The sequence below is a fragment of the Carcharodon carcharias genome, chromosome 11, assembly GCF_017639515.1.
Source record: "Carcharodon carcharias isolate sCarCar2 chromosome 11, sCarCar2.pri, whole genome shotgun sequence".
In the NCBI taxonomy this organism is placed as follows: domain Eukaryota; kingdom Metazoa; phylum Chordata; class Chondrichthyes; order Lamniformes; family Lamnidae; genus Carcharodon; species Carcharodon carcharias.
Window position 1 is genome coordinate 27,559,582 of NC_054477.1, and position 19,403 is coordinate 27,578,984.

General features: G+C 45.6%; 1 protein-coding gene across 1 annotated transcript in view; it reads left to right on the plus strand.

Annotated features, from left to right (window-relative positions):
• The window catches only part of atp10a (ATPase phospholipid transporting 10A), a 173,934-nt gene that overhangs the window by 125,320 nt on the left and 29,211 nt on the right, over nt 1–19,403 (plus strand). Inside the window, exons 11-13 of the mRNA XM_041198658.1 lie at nt 6,524–6,627; nt 12,589–12,715; nt 16,104–16,288. Of these exons, the coding sequence (XP_041054592.1) occupies nt 6,524–6,627; nt 12,589–12,715; nt 16,104–16,288 (416 nt within the window). The remainder of the gene's footprint in view (nt 1–6,523; nt 6,628–12,588; nt 12,716–16,103; nt 16,289–19,403) is intronic.

Below are 19,403 nucleotides of genomic sequence, written 5' to 3' on the forward strand. Positions count from 1 at the left end.
CATTTAAAATGATTAAAAGCACTATTCCATTGTTGCTGCTGCCCACAAGAAGATTTACAGCCATTGAACACCCCTGTCTTTGGATGGATTTTTCCGTGCCCGCTGGTATCGGGCATGTTCAGTGGCGTGAGTGGACAATTTAGTGAGAAGGCCAAAAATAGATTTATTGGTTTCATAGTATCGTGAAACCAGTTTGCAATCGTCCGCTCAGCCTCTCGATGGTGGGACATGTTCCCCACCATCGGACATCGGGAACCTTGTTGTAATACATCAACATATCATTATAAAGCCAGCCCGCCAGACTCACCCCCACTGCCTCCCCCCCACCCCTCCCGGGTCTTGCTGGACCTTCTGCCCACGTCGGCAGGAAAACACATTGGTGCAGAACACGTCTCGACAAGTGTGCTGTGCAGAAGTCGGGACTTACTGCCAGGGCTTCACTCACGTTGCGGACATCCGAGGAGCAGAAGATGCAGGAGTCTGACAGCAGCAGTACACTGGAGGAACGTCCAAGGCATGCTGAGAGGATTCTCATGGACATCGCTTTGCTGCAAAGCAGCTCACTGAAGTTGGAAAATCACCGTTGATGCTCACAGCAGATGATGGTCGAGGGGGTGTGAAAGGAAGGCCTAGGATTGACTGGGAGAGGAAGATCTGTCGGTGGGGGGGGGAGAATATAGGTGTCGGGAGTGAGGTTTGGGGGAAATGAAGGTGTTGCAGGGGGTAAGGTTGGGAGCGGAGGAGGGGGTAACTGGGAAGAAGATGGCAACAGGGGATGTAGGTGTAAGGAGGGTGGAAGGTGTAAGGGAAAGAGTTTGGAGGGGGGGGAGGAGTGTAGAGAGAGGGGGCGGAGTCTGGGGGAAGGAAGGAGCGCAGAGAGGGGAGGGAGTAAGGGTGGAAGGAGGAGTCTGGAGTGGGGAAGGGCTAAGGAACGGGACGGGTGGGGGAGTCCGGGGAGGTGGTGGGAGAGCTAAGGAGGGGGGAAGGGGCCCACAGGGGGGAATGGATTCACGGGGTCCGGGGGGGAGGGGTTTTGGAGGGGAGTATGTCCAGGTGAATGTGCTAGGGAGGGGTCTGATTGGTTCATGACTGCCTCCTGGGAAGTGAACTGATTGTGGGCGTGGTATCAGAGAATGGTGAGAATGATCAAGGGCAGAGTGAGCTGGGAGTGTGAGGGTTTGATAGTAGCAATAGAAGGGACGGCGAGGGTAGTTGGTGGGGATTCGGAGGCAGACATGGACCCTGGGATGGGAAGGAGGAGGTCAGGAGGTTAACTGGGATTTTCGGGATGGAAGGGAATTTGCGTGTTCACCAGCAGATCCCCGAAAGAAAAGGATTGTGGCTGCTGGATTGCAGAGGGGAGGTGGAAGATGATTCCGGGGGGGTCAACTGTCATGGGGGGAAAAGAAAAGGGTGACTGGGGGAGCGGAAAGGATGGGAGACGCAAAGGTAAAACTGAATTAGCACCACACTGTCCAAATTGAAAGTGAAACGAGAGTCATGGTGGGCAAGATCAGTTGTTGTATAGAAGTGTGATCAGTGGGTGGGCAGAGATGCAGAAAAGCTCAGATGGACAACTGAAAGCGAACCCCAGCAGGCAGCATTGAAAATGCTCAGGACATTGAGTTGGATGTGATACAGAAAGGATCTGCGTGCATGGGTGTGTGCTTGCACGAGGCTCCGAAAGTCCCTGCCACACACACACTTCTCCCTCCAGAATCACTCATCGGCCAGCTGCTCCCTCTGCAGTGACAGAGGATGAGGTTGAGGGGCTCACAGGCAAAGGGGACTTCAGAGGGAGTGGACAGCCTCTGAGATTCCTGAGTGGATGACCCAGGGGTGTCCAACTGCTGCTCCTCCTCCCTTCGGGTGCCCGAGGGCCCCAGCCTGACTCGTTGAGGGGAAGGAGCACCTGGAGGGACATCAAGGTGCCCCGTTTCCCCCTCGCATTGCCACTGCAGGAACTCACCCATGGCTACCACAATGGCGTGCAGGTCTGCACATATCTCCACTTTCTGCTGGACCAGGGTCTCCATGGCATCCACCATTCTCCCCATGAGACCTCCACATGCGCACATGTGGGCATCACTTCATCAGAGAGCAGGCGGATGTACTCTTCTGACATGTGAGCCACTCTGTTGAAGGCTTCCAACAGCTCTGCATGATGTTCCCTCGCCTTCTGCTGACTCTCCACGATGAGTTGAAAGCCTCATCCAGAGGTTTGTCATCTGACTCTGATCTCACAGATGCCTCTTCGCCAGGAGTCCTCCGAGTGCCAGGGAGTTCAGCTGAACTTGCCTTCTGCTGCAGGTGCATGTCTCTGCGCTGGTGGAGGGTGTGGGTAAGCGCCATGACAGGTCTTCCAGGTTGCTTATTTCCAGCTCTTCAATGGAGGAGGTGTCCTCTTGGCTGGAGGTGAGGACATGGATGGAGCTGAAGGACTGGCTGGCTGAGGGTGTCAGTCGCTTGGCAGAGCTCCCTGTGAACCGAAGAAGAGATAATTAGAGCATAGCAACAGAGTCAATAGCAGGAGAGAGAGAGAGCACTCACAGTTGCATTGAGAGAGGGATGATGGGGTGCTGGATCCTCGTGGGTGTTTACCGCCGACATCACTGTCGCTGCAGGCAGAGTCCACATCCTCACCAGTTAGCACGACGGCATGCTCCTCGAAGTGGCCCACTCCACCCCTGGTCTGGGACCTCTCCCTGCTGATTTGAGCAGGCTTTTCCTGCATTGAAACAGCTGGAGTCTGTGAGAGCAGGGCACATGACACTATGTGGAGTGTGAGAGTTGAGAGTGATGAGAAGAGTGAATTACCCTGGCAGAATGGATGAGACTATTCATCCCGTAGCACTGGTGGCTGTCCTCTCTTGCAGGGCATTGACGCTGACCAATACTGCCACCACCTCCTGTGTTGGATTGGTGATGGCACTGCCCCTCCTTCAGCCAGAACTGGGGTAGTGGACATCGTGGCGAGCCTCCACAGCGTCCAAACAGCGCTCAAGGAACACGTCACTAAACCTGGGGGCTGCAGTCTTTTTTGCCTTTTGGGGCCATGTCTTTCATGCAGCAGTCGTGGGCTGGAAACAGAGAGGTGAACACGCGGCTAGACTTTAAATGTGGCACCCGGCTTGATGAAGCAACGAGGTAATGGCGTGGTGGGCGAATGAGAGACCCCCCTGCCATGGAAACTGCATGGTTGGTGGAATGCATAAGTAATGCGGCGGGTTTGGGATGATACGGTGTGAGAAGCTGCCATTGTGGCCAGGGTGTAAAGCTTCATTTAACCCGCCCGCTACCGCATTCTAGTGCAAATCTAGGACAATTCTGCCTTTTGTTTCAAGTTTGCAGTCTACAGCCAAACAGCATTGGGCCCATTGGTGGCCCATAGAAGTATAGAACCTTACAGCATAGGAGGTGGCCATTTAGTTATCAAGCGCTGTCCAATTTAGTCCCGTTTCCCCAGCTTTATCCTCATAACCTTACAAATTAGTCCTCTTCAAGTACAGGTCCAATTGCCTTTTATGTAGCACATCTGATTTCAGGCAATGGTCTAGTTCTTAACAATCCTTGTGCGTGGCATGGGTGGGTGTGGATGTGTGCATGTGGGTGGGTGGGTGGGAATCACCCTCTTGTTCCTCTGGTAATTATTTTAAATTGACGACCTCTGATTACCGCCCCATTTGTGGAGAAAGCAGCTTCTCCCTATTTGCTCTGTTCAAAAGAAAAGAGCCTCATCATTTTGATCATCTCCTCCAGGTCTCCCCTTCATCTTATCTCTGCACTAAAGAGAATAATCCCAGCTTCTCCAGTCTCATCCAGTGGAAGGAGGTCCACATTTTGCAGTTGGCAACTGCACTGAGCACCGGGGAGGAGTTGGATGAGTGGAACTTGCCTCTTTAATATCAATAATGTACCATTTGTGTCAGGAATATCTGACACCAGCTATTGATGATATATTACCCAATTGAAACAGTATTGTGCAATATTTAGTACCAAACATGTTAAAGCCTTTGTTTTAAATAGTAAATGGCTTTCATTTGCAGTGCAATGAATAGAGTATAGGATATGATAGCAATAATGGAAGGGGAGGTGTGCAGTTATTTGATTCAATCGCACTTGTCACCTTAATTCAGAGCACCTCGATTGGGTTTCTGCTTGATATCCTCTGTGTCTATTCTGATTTTTTTTTTATTGTTTTGAGGCTAACCCATTCCTTGCATACAATATTTATTTTGGCATTATATTTGACTGTGTCTGGTGCATCAGGTTTAAGTCGTCTTGAGGTGGAGGAGAAAGGAGTGTGCCAGCCTTAAACTGGAAGGTAGAATAGGGTTGAGTATCAAATGCAGTCGGTTGACGGATCTGGCAACATCTTTGTGGTTAACCACAGAATTATAGCCTCATTAGGTTTGATTACAAACTGCCTATGATCTAATCATGTTGTGGTTTTAGTGTGCCTGCTACTAGCCATGCTGTATATAATATTCGTTCAAAGGTCCTGCACTCAAAGCCCAAAATCGCTCAGATTTCCTGGGTGAAATTTAATGTGCCTTCCCCCCACACCTTCAGCAGCGAGGTGTTTGATCGGGCAGGTGGGTGTGGGCAGGGACCCTGCCATCTTCCTGCTTCCACCTGATAGAGCCTGGGATGGAAGCCTTACGGACAGGGTTCCTGACTGGACGCTAATTGAGTTAATGCCCTCTTCGGGACTTTATCCTTCCGCAGCATCGGTATTCAACCAGTGGCAGGCAGGGGACTCGCCATATGGGAAGCCCAAAGAGCAAACCCTGTTGAGTTTGCTTGCGGACTTACATGGGGGAATCCCTCGCTGTCCGGCATTCGGTTCTTGACCTAGGGACATAGCAACGGGAAGGGTGCGGGGGTGGGGGTGGGGGTGGGTGGCCATCTCCTGCCCTTGGCTCAGACAATCCTCCCCCTCCGCCTCCTGGGGCTCCCACCTGGCAATCCCCATCCTACCCAGCGCCCTCAATCTAGGAGAAGGCCCAATGCTGGCCTTTTAAGTGCCTGATGGGTATTTAATATGGCGGGCCTTCACCAACAAGATTGGTGCAGCACTCCCACCGGTTCTCCAACCGGCTGGCGTCTCGCCATGTCTCTCCTGTCACCAACATTAAGTTCATCCCATACTTCTAATTTCATGAATTGCAGATTCCCACAAGTTGCAGGGTGATTTGCGCCACTCTGCCGTTAGCTTCACAACATAATCTTTTACTTCACTTTCTTGTGATTTCCATGGATGGATTTGCATTAACTTAACACAAAGTAAACTCTAATAATTAGCAGTCTAGGTAGGTATCCTTTTAATGATATGATGTGTTAGTTACTGCTAGTCAGCCTCTCTTGATCCAAAGCTTCATCAAAACCAGGCTGCCTGTGCCCTAACCTGCACCAAGACTTGTTTAGCCATCCTCCTTTTAACTGTTCTTTAAAACCTACCTCTGAGCAAGTGCTTGGTCACCTGCCCTAATGTCTCCTCCTTTGGTCGGGTGTCAGCCTTCACCTAATTAGGCTCCTGTGAAGTGCCTTGGGATGTTTTGCGATGTGAGGGGCGCTATATAAATGCAAGTTGCGGTTAAGCCTCAGGAGTTCTCCACCGCCTTGTTTGCCGGTTGAAGTGCGCTCCAATACAGCATAAAATTTATCATAAAAGTCGTACGGTAAAGATGCATCTGTAACATCAGAACAGAAAGCTGCATAAGCAACATTAAAACCAAATTAAAAAAAAAAGATGTATTGGCAACACTTAAAGCTGAAAAATAACCTCCTAATTGGACATAATCCAAATCGCTGCACTCGCCTCCTGAAAGGCTGATGGATTTTTTTCATGTTGGTGCCGACAGTCCTCCCAGCCGCATATTAAATAATAGAAAACATTTGTGATCTGAAAAATGGGAAGAAGCTCCAGTGCTGCAGGAGATGCCAAATGTGGCGATTCTCCCTTCAGCGCGAACCAGCGAGTGAAATATTGGCACCCGCTGCACTAATTACAGTTGATTGTGTGTGAACCCATAATTCACGGGACCTGGGCGGAGCAGCTCCTCGTCTCGCCTGCACGTTAAGAGTTGCATCCCCTCGCTTGATGAGATCCACGTGTTCTCAGCTGGGGGTTTGCTGGATTGAGGGGCTGCCCTCGGGGCAACGGAGGGTAAAGCGACATAAGGTGACCGACCGCACTCCGCTAAAGATGTGCTTTCTCGTTAGAACAATTATGCGTCGAGGGCGTCGAAAGCTGCTTGAGCCCCAGCCTGCGATAAGGCTCAGGCTGGAGGCGAATGCTGGATAACTGAATTAGACTGGGGGCTGCGGAAGCTTGCCGAAGAGAGCGTTAACTTGTTCAGTTTGTGTGGCTTTGTCACGCGGGATGACTCCGTCAAGCAGTCACTTTACTATGACCTGCCTGAGCATCCAATTATTTTTCTAATGTTTTCTCGGCAACTGTGCAGAATTTTCCTTACCAATTTAATTGGCTTTTTTTTCCCCTCTTTTTCCAACTTTTAAGAGAACAGCACCAGCAAACGCAGGAGGAAAATCCGGAACAAAACGCAGAATTACCTAAACCAGTACGCCACAGATGGACTCCGGACACTCTGTATAGCCAAGAGGGTGTGTATTAGCTTAGAAGTTATGATCTATTCTGTGGTGGGTTAATATTGTTGTGCTTGTAGCAACTATAGCTCTCACTTGGTGTTTGTGTTTTTACACTTCCATCTTTCTTCCTTTAACCCATATTTACAACCTCCCGCTGCTTTCAGTAAACTTGACTTAACCGAGCCATGTTGAGGTCTGTTAAATCAAGTAGTAGGTGAGTGAAAATGTAAGGTGTGAGATGAAAACAGAGCAGCTCCCCATCACAAGCCTTGTATGGTCTCCCCTATCATAGAGTCGACTCATCTATTTAAATGGCTGAGGAAGGCCTTACATAAGAACTGCCTGATATCTAGATATGTGTGAATAAAATTCCAAGATATTTATCCATCTCCTTCTCCATTCAACCCTGGCCTGCTATCCTACAAGAAAACGCTTACCGATCCACTGACCCATAGCAAAGGAACTTTTGAGTTCTGTGAAGTATTTTATAATACAGGGTTCCTTCCAACAGAGGTCCTGCTGTCCGCAGTGGCCCTGTGGTATGAATAATTTGATGCTGTCGCTTTGAAGGCAGCGGATTCCTCCTGGAATAGGCTTTCCATTGACTGTCTTCAACGTGAACTGCTGCCGCCAGCTGATTGGTAAACCCTATTCGCTAACAGTCAGGTCCACCGTTTTGGGGTGAATCCCGGGGTGTGTTGAACCGACCGCCCGCACTCTGAGCAGCCAAGCTGTTAATCAATATAATTTTACCCCACCCTACACCCCAGTCTAAAATTGACAAATGCACAGTAGCAACTTAGGATAAATCACATGTGCCTTTTGCCATTTTTATTAAATTGTTCCATCGTGTAAACAGGATGGATTTGACTTAGCAGAAGCTAATGTAACTCCAGTCATATAAAAGGACCAGCAGGCAATGCTTCACTTTATTATCACCAGCCCCATACAGCTCCTCCCTATAGGAGTTAGTCAGTTCAAGTCATCACTACTTTTGCAGAGAATCTGTTATACGTAGGCTGTACTCCGATTTATTTCTATTCTTCCTTAAAGCTTGTTCATTTTGCACCTGTAACCTCTAGCCCCCAGCCCAGTGACCAGTCAGTTGTGGCAGAGGAAGTAGGCAGCTCAGCTTGTGAGTAGAAATCTGTAAATTTATTGTGCAGGGAGTAATTTGGTAACCAGGTGGCAAGAAAGAACATTTCTAGTAAAGTGACTTTAAGAGATATTTTGTTTTTAATGTATGGTTTTTTTCAATAGCAAACCAGAGAAGAAACTCTAGAGATTAAACTTTAAAACCGCCGTAATTCAAGGGAAAAGAAAAGCATGATTGGGAGACATACAATTAAGAAAGGGGATAAAGATGAGGAACAGTTTAAATTAGTTCTGTTTTTTTTAAAGTGGATAAGGAATATTCTTTTTTTTCATTCAGTTGGTACCTTTCTCGTTTCCCTCTGTAACCTGCTCTAGAAAGCTGTCCAATTGCTAAAATCACCCTAGAAGAAAGAGTTTTTCAAAGATATTTTGTTTGAAAACCTGGCTCAAGAATGGCTCAGGTTCCAGAGCATTTCTGTAATGGAAAATTCCTTTTGCATGTAGTTTTGTACTGCTGTCCAGAATCAATCTTTGGAGAATGAATGGGTTGCTTTGCTTCCCAAGATACTGATTCATAAGGGAATGTCCCTAAAAAGTCAATCCTGAAACTTCCAAGCAAGCAGTATCTTCACCACCCAGACTGCAGTGGTTCAAGAAGACTGCCCATCGTCACCTTCTCGAGGGGAGCTAAGATTAGACACTGAATGCTGGCCTTGCTAATGAAGCTCACATCCTGAGAAGTTGCCTTTAAAAATTGCATATGTAAACGGGCATATTGACGGCATGGAAATCATCTATAAATGCCAACATGGATCTGCCTAGCTGTTAGATATTAGCTAGATTAAAAAAAAACAAATCTAGAGAAAGGGGAAAGAATTTTCCCATCGGCAAGTGGGGGTGGGGCCGACGCGTAAAGTGACACACTGCGACATCAGGCGGGTGTCCCAACACCACCACGCATCATTTAAACTGTCAGCCACGTCAGCTGCCAAACTGTCAAAGGCCTATTAAGGCCATTAACAAAATAATTTAAATTGTTAAGAATGTTGCCCGTCCAACCTTAAGGTTGGCTTCGGGCAGGCGAAGAGCCCAGGCGGCCTTCGCATTTTTCATGGAACCTCATGAGCGGAAAAAGTTAATGGACATGTCCCAGCTCATGTGACAGTTTCACATGAGGGGACATGTCCTTAAATTTTTTTTTTCACCTTTATTAAATATTCCAGACCTTAAACTGATCTCCCTGAGGCACCTCCGTGCCTCGCATGCGCGAAAGAACACAGGCCCCGACTCAGGGAATTCCCCCCCTCACCCACTGGCACAGGGAGCTTCTGGGTGTGCGTCACACTGGGTGGGCCTTAATTGGCCCGCCCATGTAAAATGGCGACGCGCACCCAATCGGGGCACTGGTCGGGTTCGCACCCGGCCCCGCACAACCCCCCCCCCCCCGCAAGGGGTGGGGAATTTTCCCCGATGTATACATACGAACAGGAATAATGAAGAGGAAATGAATGAAACTAAGATCGTGCCAGACAACTTGTGAAGGGAGAGAAACGGAATGGGAGCTGGGGATAATTTTTGTAAAGAATATCGAACATGCAATGAGAATGACTTGAAGCAAAACCTTTTCTTCCAAGACAAGGCATTAATTTTGTGTTGGAGGCAGTTCAGTGGAGGTTTACTAGATTGATGCCTGGAATGAGCGGGTTGTCTCATGAGGAAAGGTTGGACAGATTGGGCTTGTTTCCGCTGGAGTTTAGAAGAGTGAGGGGTGACTTGATTGAAGCATATAAGATCCTGAATGGTCTGAACAAGTTGGACATGGAAAGGATGTTTCCTCTTGTGGGCGAGTCCAGAACGAGGGGGCACTGTTTTAAAATTAGAGGTTGCCCTTTTAGGACAGAGATAAGGAGATTTTTTTTTTCTCTGCGGATTGTGCGACTTTGGAACTCTCTGCCACAGAAGATGGTAGAGGTGGGGGTCATTGAGTATTTTTAAGGCGGAGATGGATAGATTCTTGTTAGGCAAGAGAATCAAAGATTATCGGGGGTAGTTGGAAATGTGGAATTCGAAGCACAGGCAGATCAGCCATGATCTTATTGAATGGTGGAGCAGACTTGAGGGGCTGAATAGCCTACTCCTGCTCCACTTTCTCATGTCCTTTATGTAATTTTGGGGCCTTTAGAGTTTGAAGTAGTTTGGATTTCCATTACTCATTTGTTTATTGGGTTTTGTCTGTACAAGTGTGCCTTTTGCACACGAGAAAGAGGGAATACAGTTTCAGTAGCAAAGACCATCTCATTCTCAGTGCCTAATTCCCTTGCTAACAGCTGGTGCCTATACCACAGGGACTGCAGCAGTTCAAGAAGGCAGCTCATCACCTACTTTTCGAGGGCAATTAGGGATGGGCAATGAATACTGGCCTTGATCCCTCGTCCATGGATGCTCACATCCCACTAAAATAAAATTCTGAGCTTGTGCCGCAGCTTCTCGAGTTTTACTCCAGAATAAACACCGAAACCATTCCATGAGTGTCTAGAAGTTGGATATAATCCTAGGGATCATACTGCCATTCAATGAAGTTGTTAACTACTGCACTACTCGTGTAACTATATTGAACTCTTATAAAGTAAAATGACTAAGCCTTGCCTCAGTTCACCTGCTGCTGAAACCCTCATCGAGTCCTTTGTTACCTCTAAACTTGACTATTGTAACACACTCCTCACTAGCTCCTTATATTCTACCCTTCATATACTTGAGGTCTTTCAAAACTCTGGTTCCTGTACCCTAACTTGAACCAAATTCCATTCACCCATACCTCTGTGCTAGCCGACCCTGGTTAAACAGCACCTTGATTTTAAAATAATCATCCTTGTTTCAAATCCCTCCCTGGCCTCACCCCTCCTTATCTCTCTAATTTCCTCCAGCCCCATAGACCCCCCCCGAGGTAGCTACATTTCCCAAATCCTGGCCCCTTGAACGTCCCTGATTTTTAATTGCCACACCTTTGCTGTCATTCATTCGGCTGTCTAGGCCCTAAGCTCTGGAATTCCCTCCCTCAACCTCCCCGTCCCTCTGTTGAAGTGTAGTCACTGTTGTATTTTTGGAAACACAGCAGCCCCACAGCTTTATCCCTTAAGCTACTTGAGATAATGACCGGTAAATCTGTTTCACTGCTACTGGTTGATGGACAAATTTTCACCAGGGCAGCAGGAAGACTTCACAGCTTTTCTTCAAATGCAAAACGCGAGAGGAGGAAAAAAGTTTTTTTTATATTACTACCTGTCGCAACTGCCTGGCATACCAATGTTCTTTACAGCCAGCGGGCTACTTTTTGAGGCGTAGTCGCTTGTAATGTTGGAAAAACTGCCCCATTTTGCACAAAGCAAGCTCCTGCAAACAGCAATGTGATAATGACCTGATAATCTAGCAACGTAGCAATAAGAGTAAGCCACTTAGCCCCTCAAGCTTGTTCCCCAATTCAGTGAGATCATGGCTTATCTTTGACCTAACCCTATATAACCACCTTTGCGCCATATCCTTTGGATAATAAAAATCTATCCATCTCATTTTTAAAATTAACAATGGACATAGAATCACTTGCCATTTGCAAAAGAGCACTCCAAACCGGTACCATCCTTTGCTAGTATAAGTGTTTCCTAATTTCGCTCCTGAACACTCTGGCTCTAATTTTTAGATTACGCCCCCTAATCCTAGACTCCCCAACGTATGGAAAATAGTTTCTCTCTCTCTCCACCCTATCAGTTCCCCTTTAATATTTTAAAAACTTAGACCAAATCATCCCTTAAGCTTCCCGATTCCAGGGAATACAGTCCTTGTTTGTGTAATCTCTCATAATTTAACCCTCAAGTCCCACAATTGTTCTGATAAATCTCACCTGTTTTTTGTGATGATTGAGGAATAACTTCCCTGCTTTTCTTCGTAATGGTATCATAGAATCTTTTACGCCCCCTGAGAGGGCAGATTGCACCTCAGTTTAACATCTAATTTGAAAAAGGGACCCCCAGCAGTGCAGCACACCCTCAGTACTGCACTGGTGTGTCTGCCTGGATTGTTGTGTTCACATCCTGGAGTGGGACTTGATCTCATAACCACCTGACTCTGAGGCAAGAGTGCTACTGAGCCATCGTTGGAAGAGTTGAGTTCTATAGCTGAGGTGGAGGTCCCCTACTCTCATTCAGGAAGGTGTCGTCAGACCATCTTCAAGAGCCAATCTTGCCCTGCTTCAACATCACACCAGCTGCAAAGTGAAGTTCCCTAGATGCCCTGTGTATTTTCAGAAGCTTCTCTAATCTGAGCAAAAAAAAGAGGTCCAGGCAGGTGGTGTGGAGAATTTCAGGGAGAATTAGATCAGTATTTCAGGGAATGCAATTACAATCTTAATTTTCAGGGATGAAAAAGGATGAACTGAGCTTTCTTCTGGCCTGTATGTTCTCGTGTTCCTCTGCTAATGTTAGCATAGAACCTGCCCTCTCTCCCTGCCTCTTCACTAACATTACAATCTAACTGGGATTTGGACCCTTCTACCTAGATCTCTGCACATGCAAGAAGCATATGTGTTCGGAGCTTGTGTTCACCCTGGCCAAAGAATGACACAATGGCAGCAGTGTCATCTGGGTTTAAATCATTCTGATATTTCAAACTCTGCACCTATAGCATAAACTGTGCCCTTAGATTTTTTTGTGTGGTATGTTTTGCATTTGATTCCTGTTGTTTTGTTATATGTTGGCCAGTTGTACCATTTTGAAGTCTTGAGCTATAATCCGCTTTTGAGTGCTGTGCCTGGTAACCCTTGTTATAAAAGAGCTTAAATAATTTTTAAAACATAATTTGTTTTTTTTTAATCGGGTGTCGTTATTTCAGGTCTTGCGTAAGGAAGAATATGCGCGATGGCTGGAAAATCACTTGGAGGCAGAGTCTTCGGTTGAAAGTAGGGATGAGTTGCTGTTCCAGTCAGCAGTGCAACTGGAGACTGACCTTCAGCTGTTAGGTATGGACGCTTGGCTGCTATCAAAGACCTTAGATAAGCACATCTGTGCAATGATGCGTTGTGTCCTAAGAACAAGCAGTTGGCAAAACCTACTGCATGTTTATCTTTGAAATGTTGTATCTCTAGAGAAACTATAATGTATGGAGCTTTTCCACCAAGTTGACTCTCATTAATAGAGCTTCAGAGAAAAGGGTAACCTCTAGATAATAAACTACATCAATTAGGTAAAAGCAGATGTTTGCACAGCACACAGAAAGAACTTCATTCTTCCTGGTGCATTAAGACAATTATCATGCACCCAGCTGTGTTAACACTCCATTTTCACAGCTTGAGTAATATAGACGAGGTGAGTGCACTGTGTGGTGGCTCACGCACAGCCAGTGTTTGAGTCAACTGTACAGATTTGTAGCCATCACCGTTTTATAGATTTAAGTATAGATTTTCATTTAAGAAGTGTGCAGACTCTGACATTTTGGCCCAATTTTCATAAACCTTTGAATTTAAGCACAGAATATAACTTCATATTACTCAACTGAGCTTACATTTTTCCTGTTAAAAAAATGTTGTGCGCAGCAATATGGAATCATAACAGCACAGAAAGGAACCCATTCACCCCATGAATTATGACAAATACTGGCTACTTGCATCAAGCTGACAGCAAAATGTAAAATAACATTAAGAGGTTGACATTAGATCAGATTGATTGCTGAACCTTGTACTCTTAGAACTCATAAACTGGAAAATGCAGCTTTTTTTGTTTTTTTGGAAAACATATACTACGAATTTCATGCTTTTATTGCATTTTTTGTCACTTTTTTTTACAAATAGCCAGTGTCTTAGCGACAATGTTATAAATGTGATGCAGGTTCATGTATAATGACGGCAAAAAGGTGGGGTGATAATCCGGAATGGAGTACATCACCACTCTACAATATGTAGAAATATCCGTTAATTCGATCACACAATTTAGTAAGGAATCTCTCAACTTAACACAGCTACAGTTGAATTTTCCTGAAAATTCAGAAGCATTTTAACAAGAACTTCCCTACAATCTGGAACTCATGGGTGCTGTGTTGCAAACTAAGTCGAGCTTGAACTGTATATTGGTGCCTGAGACAGGTAATGAAGTTATTTAAATAGTGCACATAAAATATATTTAAGCTTACTCTATAGTTGTCCAACCAAGGAATGACAAGGGTATACTTAACATAAGCTGGTAGCATTTTCAGTAAAATGTTCCTTCCCTTTGACAACACCACAATTTTTTTTTGCCGTAATCCACTGCAGTTTTATTTTTAAGTATCATCTCTTCAAATGGTTATATGATAAATTGTTTCTGCCATGATATTGGTAGATAGTTGTGATATGGAAAAGTTTGCATCAGTAATGTAATTTAGGAATTCCAGTGAGAAAATTCAACCTTTTTGAAGCTATGTATTACTTTCAAAAACAAATGGAAGATGGATGAGAGTGTGGTCAAGGTTGGAAGTACACCCGTGGGTTTGGAAGACTGTATGAATTGGAAAGCTTTGTCCCTGCAATTTATAATATCATTTGACCCCTCTGCGTCAGGCCTGTAAGTCGGCTGATCTTTGGCGTCACGCAATAAGTGCCAACTCAGGCAAAACAACTGTTCTCTCAAATTGTCAGATGTTTTACAGACAAAACCAAGTTTGTAAGTACGCACAGTATACTTCAGTTCAGCCCACCCAGTGTTTTGCACAGATCATCAATGTCTGTATTTAACATTCCAGTAGTACTGGGGTGCACTCTCCGGGCTTTGCAGTAACACAAGTGACACCCAATTTCTTCAGGTTTCAGCCTTCCCGAGATTCTTGAACAGTCCACATGGATTGTAAGGAAGGAACTATAACCCCACTGTTCAAGAAAGGAGGAGAGGGAAACTGGGGGAACGATAGGCCAGTTAGCCTGACATCAAGAGGGCAAATGCTGGTATCTATTATTAGGAATAGAGTACTTAAAGTATAATATGATTACACAGAATTGGTGCAGATTTATGAAAGGGAAATCATGTTTGATGGATCTGTTAGAGGTTATAATTGGCACCGTAGACAAGGGGGAACCAGTGGATGTAGCATGTTTGGATTTTCAATAAAGCATTTGCTAGGATGCCACACAAGAAAGGTGAGTGAAATGGGGAATGTTGGTATTTCGAGGGAGCTGGGTGCTATTGCACGTGAATCACATGCAGGTATAGCAAGCAATTAAAAAAGCAAATGGTCTGTTAGCCTTTATTGCCAAGGGATTGGAGTATAAGCATGAAGTCTTACTGCAATTGTATAAGACCTTGTGATATCACACCTCGAGTACTGTGTACAGTTTGATCTCCTTACCTAAGGAAGGACATAGTTGCCCACCGAGTGACTTCAACAAAGGTTTACTAGACTAATTCCGGGGTTGAGGGGATTGTCCTTCGGGGAAAGATTGAGTAGACTAGACATATGATTGAGTAGAGTGAGTAGACCAGGCATTTGTTCCCTGAAGTTTAGAAGAATGAGAGATGATCTTATTGAAAGATATAAAATTCTTAAGGGACTTGATAGAATAGATGCTGGGTAGATGGCTGGGGATGCCAGAATTAGAGGTTCAGAGTCACAGAGTAATTTAGGACTCAAATTAGGAGAATTTGTTTTTACTCAGGGTTATGAGTCTTTGGAATTCTGTACCCCAGAGGCTGAGAGTATATTCAAGACAGCGATTGATAGATTTTGGTATACTGAAGGAATTGAGGGAAGTGGGAATAGTACGGGCAGGTAGAGTTGAAGTAGATGATCAGTCATGATTGTATTGAATGGTGGAGCAGGCTTGAACGGCCAAGTGGCCTATTCACGCTCCTATTTCCTACCCTCCGTGTTGGGAAAATGGTAACACCCCCTGTGAGCTGGGGTGCACCACCACGATGACCATGATGGCTACAGAGGCTTGGCAACAGACGGCAAAAATATCAATCCACAATGACACTGGGTAGCTTCTTGTGTGGCACCTGTGACAGAACTTGGCTCTCAAAGTTTGGTCTCTTGAGCCGTCAGCAAAGGTGCACCATATGAAGACACCCCATCTGAAACGGATTTGCTTGCTCTGTGTTCATGATCTCTCGTAGATGGAAGGATGCCAACTCAGTTGGTGTGGTGGGAGGGGCTCATAGATGGTACAGAATAGTAAATAGGGAAACTTCAAAAAAATGAACTTTTTTCTGAGACTTTCCTGGGTTTATATTCTACAGTATCACAGACTCAGTAGACTATCTGGTCTTCCGCCTGTCAATTTTGTTATATTTATGGATCAGTTTTGATAATTACAAATCAAGTCAGTCACATTTCACTTGTAATTTTTCTCATTTCTATATCACCTCCTTTAATCTGTTTAGGCGCAACTGGCATCGAAGACCGTCTGCAGGATGGGGTCCCAGAAACGATAGCAAATTTGCGAAAAGCTGCTTTACAGATCTGGGTTCTCACTGGGGACAAACAGGAAACAGCAATCAACATTGCTTACTCCTGCAAACTCCTCGGTCACGATGAGGAGATCCTCACCTTGAATGCGGAATCTCAGGTGAGCACGATTTCAGCTGGCGAAACTGAAATGGATTAGCTGGACAGCTTTTATCCTACAGCACAGCAATTCCTGCCAAGCGAAATCTTAAAAGCAGTACCAGAAAATGAAAGCAAATGTCTCATGTATTTATTATGACTGCGCCAGTTTGGCAGTGTTGTAATTTCTTTTCTTATTATCTCTTTTGAGAGCAGTGGCAGTGTTTTCACCATACCGGGGAGAAAAATATTAATGGGCAAGAGGTGAGGAAAATGGGAAAGCTGCCAGATTCTCTGTGATCCTTTAATTTTAGCTTACAATTCATTGGATGCCCAGTATTGTGAAGATTCCCTGGATATTGGGAAGGTTAGGTTTTCTGACATTACTAAGTGTGATTCTTGCTTTGTAATAATTTAAGTGTAAAATGCAGATTCTTGCAGAAAAATGTAGAAGCTTATCTTAGGAACGTGTCAGTGCAGACTCAATGGGCCAAAGTGCCTCTTCTGCACTGTGATTCTGTGTGTGATTCTTAGGAAGCACCACTCGTATCAGTATTTGATGGGATTAAATCACCAGTGAAAAGATCGTGCAGCACTTGTAGGTTAGTAAATAAATTTGCAAGATCTTAGGTGTACGGTTTTGAAGAGCAGAAGATGTGTACATATCTGTGCTGTAAACAGTGAAAACAAATACACGATATAGGCCTGAAATTTTCGGATTGTGGGGTCTTGTTTCCTGCCATCCGTAGAGTCGGCGGGGAACACATCCCCACCAACTCCGACTGCCCTGCAGACAGCTTATGCTCCAACAGACGTTAACTGGCTGCAAGCGGGACTACCGCCCCTCACTCAGGAAGAAGCTATACTTTGGAGAGCTGCTGGCCAATCTGATTGGCCAGCGGAGCTGCAGTGGACAGAAAAGGAAGTTCAAGGAGACGTCAGAGACTAAGTCCAGAGAACCGGAGGCCCGGTTAAGTTCAAGGGGGGTCCCAGGGTGGAGAGGGTAGGGAAGGCCTGGGGTGGGAGGGGGAAGAACATGAGGTGGGGCGATTGGAGTCGCAGGAGAGAGGCTGGGGTCGGCCTGAAGGCCACTGGACGTTAAGGCAGGGAGGACTGACTTCTGATGGAGGCGCACACACACACCCCTCCCACCCCCAACAGCCTTCTCACACGAGATGTAACTTTGTTGTATTTTGGGTTCTCTCCCCTCCCCCCTACCACGTCAGAGGTTCAATCTTCCCACCAGCCTAAAAATTGAGGCTGGGCAGGAAAAGGCCCTTAATTGGCCACTTAAGGGCATCAATTGGGGCAAGGGACGTATGGGAAGGTCCGCGGCCTTGCCTGCCCCATTATAAAATTGCTGCATGGCCGGGGTGGGCAGGAACCCGGAGGGAATCCAGCTCCTTCAATTTCAAGGTCCCTGGGGGATGGTAAATTTCTGGCTGTGGGGACTGTAAGTATATAAGGGGAGCCTCAATTTCCTGCTTGTAATTAAGGGGTCCTTTCTTCCACCCATCACCCTGTGAATAATCAAGAGTCAAAGACTTAGCCCTGTGCGCATAAATCTGAAGTTACACCAATTAACGGATTTAACCGAATCCAAAACGCCAACTCCCACTGTTCCAGGTTGCAAACATAGATAAACACAAGAGTGAATAATCAAAGCTCTACTGCAAGTTGCTGCAGAAAGAATCTTCGTATGTGCAGGGTCCAAATGTTGAATGCCATTTCATAGCAGCATTTCCCAAGGCTTGCAGAATTTGACGGTACATAAATAAATCCATTGAGTGTTACCCTGTGGAGCTGTCACTGATCTATAAACCACTGTGAAACCACATATGGAAGACCTTGACCAATTTTGATTTTTTTTCCCTTAACCATTGGCATATACATCAAAACACTTACCAACAAAACGTAAGATATTAGGAATCCAAAGGAGGGCGAGAGAAATGATTATTGTTGGCCCTCAGACAGGGAACTGAAAAGGATGGCGAAGGTAGCCAAAATCTGTTCTCGTTGAAAAGGACAAAAAGGGTCATCCATGCTTCTTAAAATTATGATTATAAAGGCATTCATGGATGGATGTTGAAAAGATTTTTGTACTAAATCAGGAGACGATAGCTATTGCTTACAATTGGAATCCAAAGTCTTCTCCAATCTAAATGTGGCAGATGGAGTAAATTATGGAACAAAAATAAAAATAGCTGGAAAAACTCAGCAGGTCTGACAGCATCTGCGGAGAGGAATACAGTTAACGTTTCGAGTCCGTATGACTCTTCAACAGGACTGAGGGAATATAGAAATGAGGTGAAATATAAGCTGGTTGAGGGGGGTGGGACAGGTAGAGCTGGGTAGAGGGCCAGTGATAGGTGGAGGCAAAGGAGAGATTGCCAAAGATGTCATAGACAAAGGGCTGTTGACGGTGGTGATATTAGTTAAGAAATGTGCTAATGGTGACATTAAGGGTAGAAAGCCGGACAAGCAAGGGACAGATAGCCCTAGTGGGGGTGGGGTGGGGGGAAGGGATCGAAATAGGCTAAAAGGTGGAGATGAAACAATGGATGGAAATACATTTAAAAATAATAGAAATAGGTGGGAAAAGAAAAATATATTTAAAAAATATAAATTATTGGAAAAAGGGGGCTCGGAAAGGCAGTGGGGATGGAGGGGAGAGTTAATGATCTGAAGTTGTTGAACTCTTGTTAAGTCTGGCAGGCTGTAAAGTGCCTAATCGGAAGGTGAGGTGCTGTTCCTCCAGATATAAAAACAAAAACTGCGGATGCTGGAAATCCAAAACAGAAACAGAAAAACCTGGAAAAACTCAGCAGGTCTGGCAGCATCAATCTGGCATGATGCTGCCAGACCTGCTGAGTTTTTCCAGGTATTTCTGTTTCTGTTTTTCCTGTTCCTCCAGTTTGCATTGAGCTTCACTGGAACATTGCAGCCGGCCAAGGACAGACATGTGGGCATGAAAGCAGGATGGAGGATGGTGTGTTGAAATGGCAAGCGACAGGGAGGTCTGGGTAATGCTTGCGGACTGACCGAAGGTGTTCTGCAAAGCGGTCACCCAGTCTGCGTTTGGTCTCTCCAATGTAGAGGAGACCGCACTGGGAGCAGCGAATGCAGTAGACTAAATT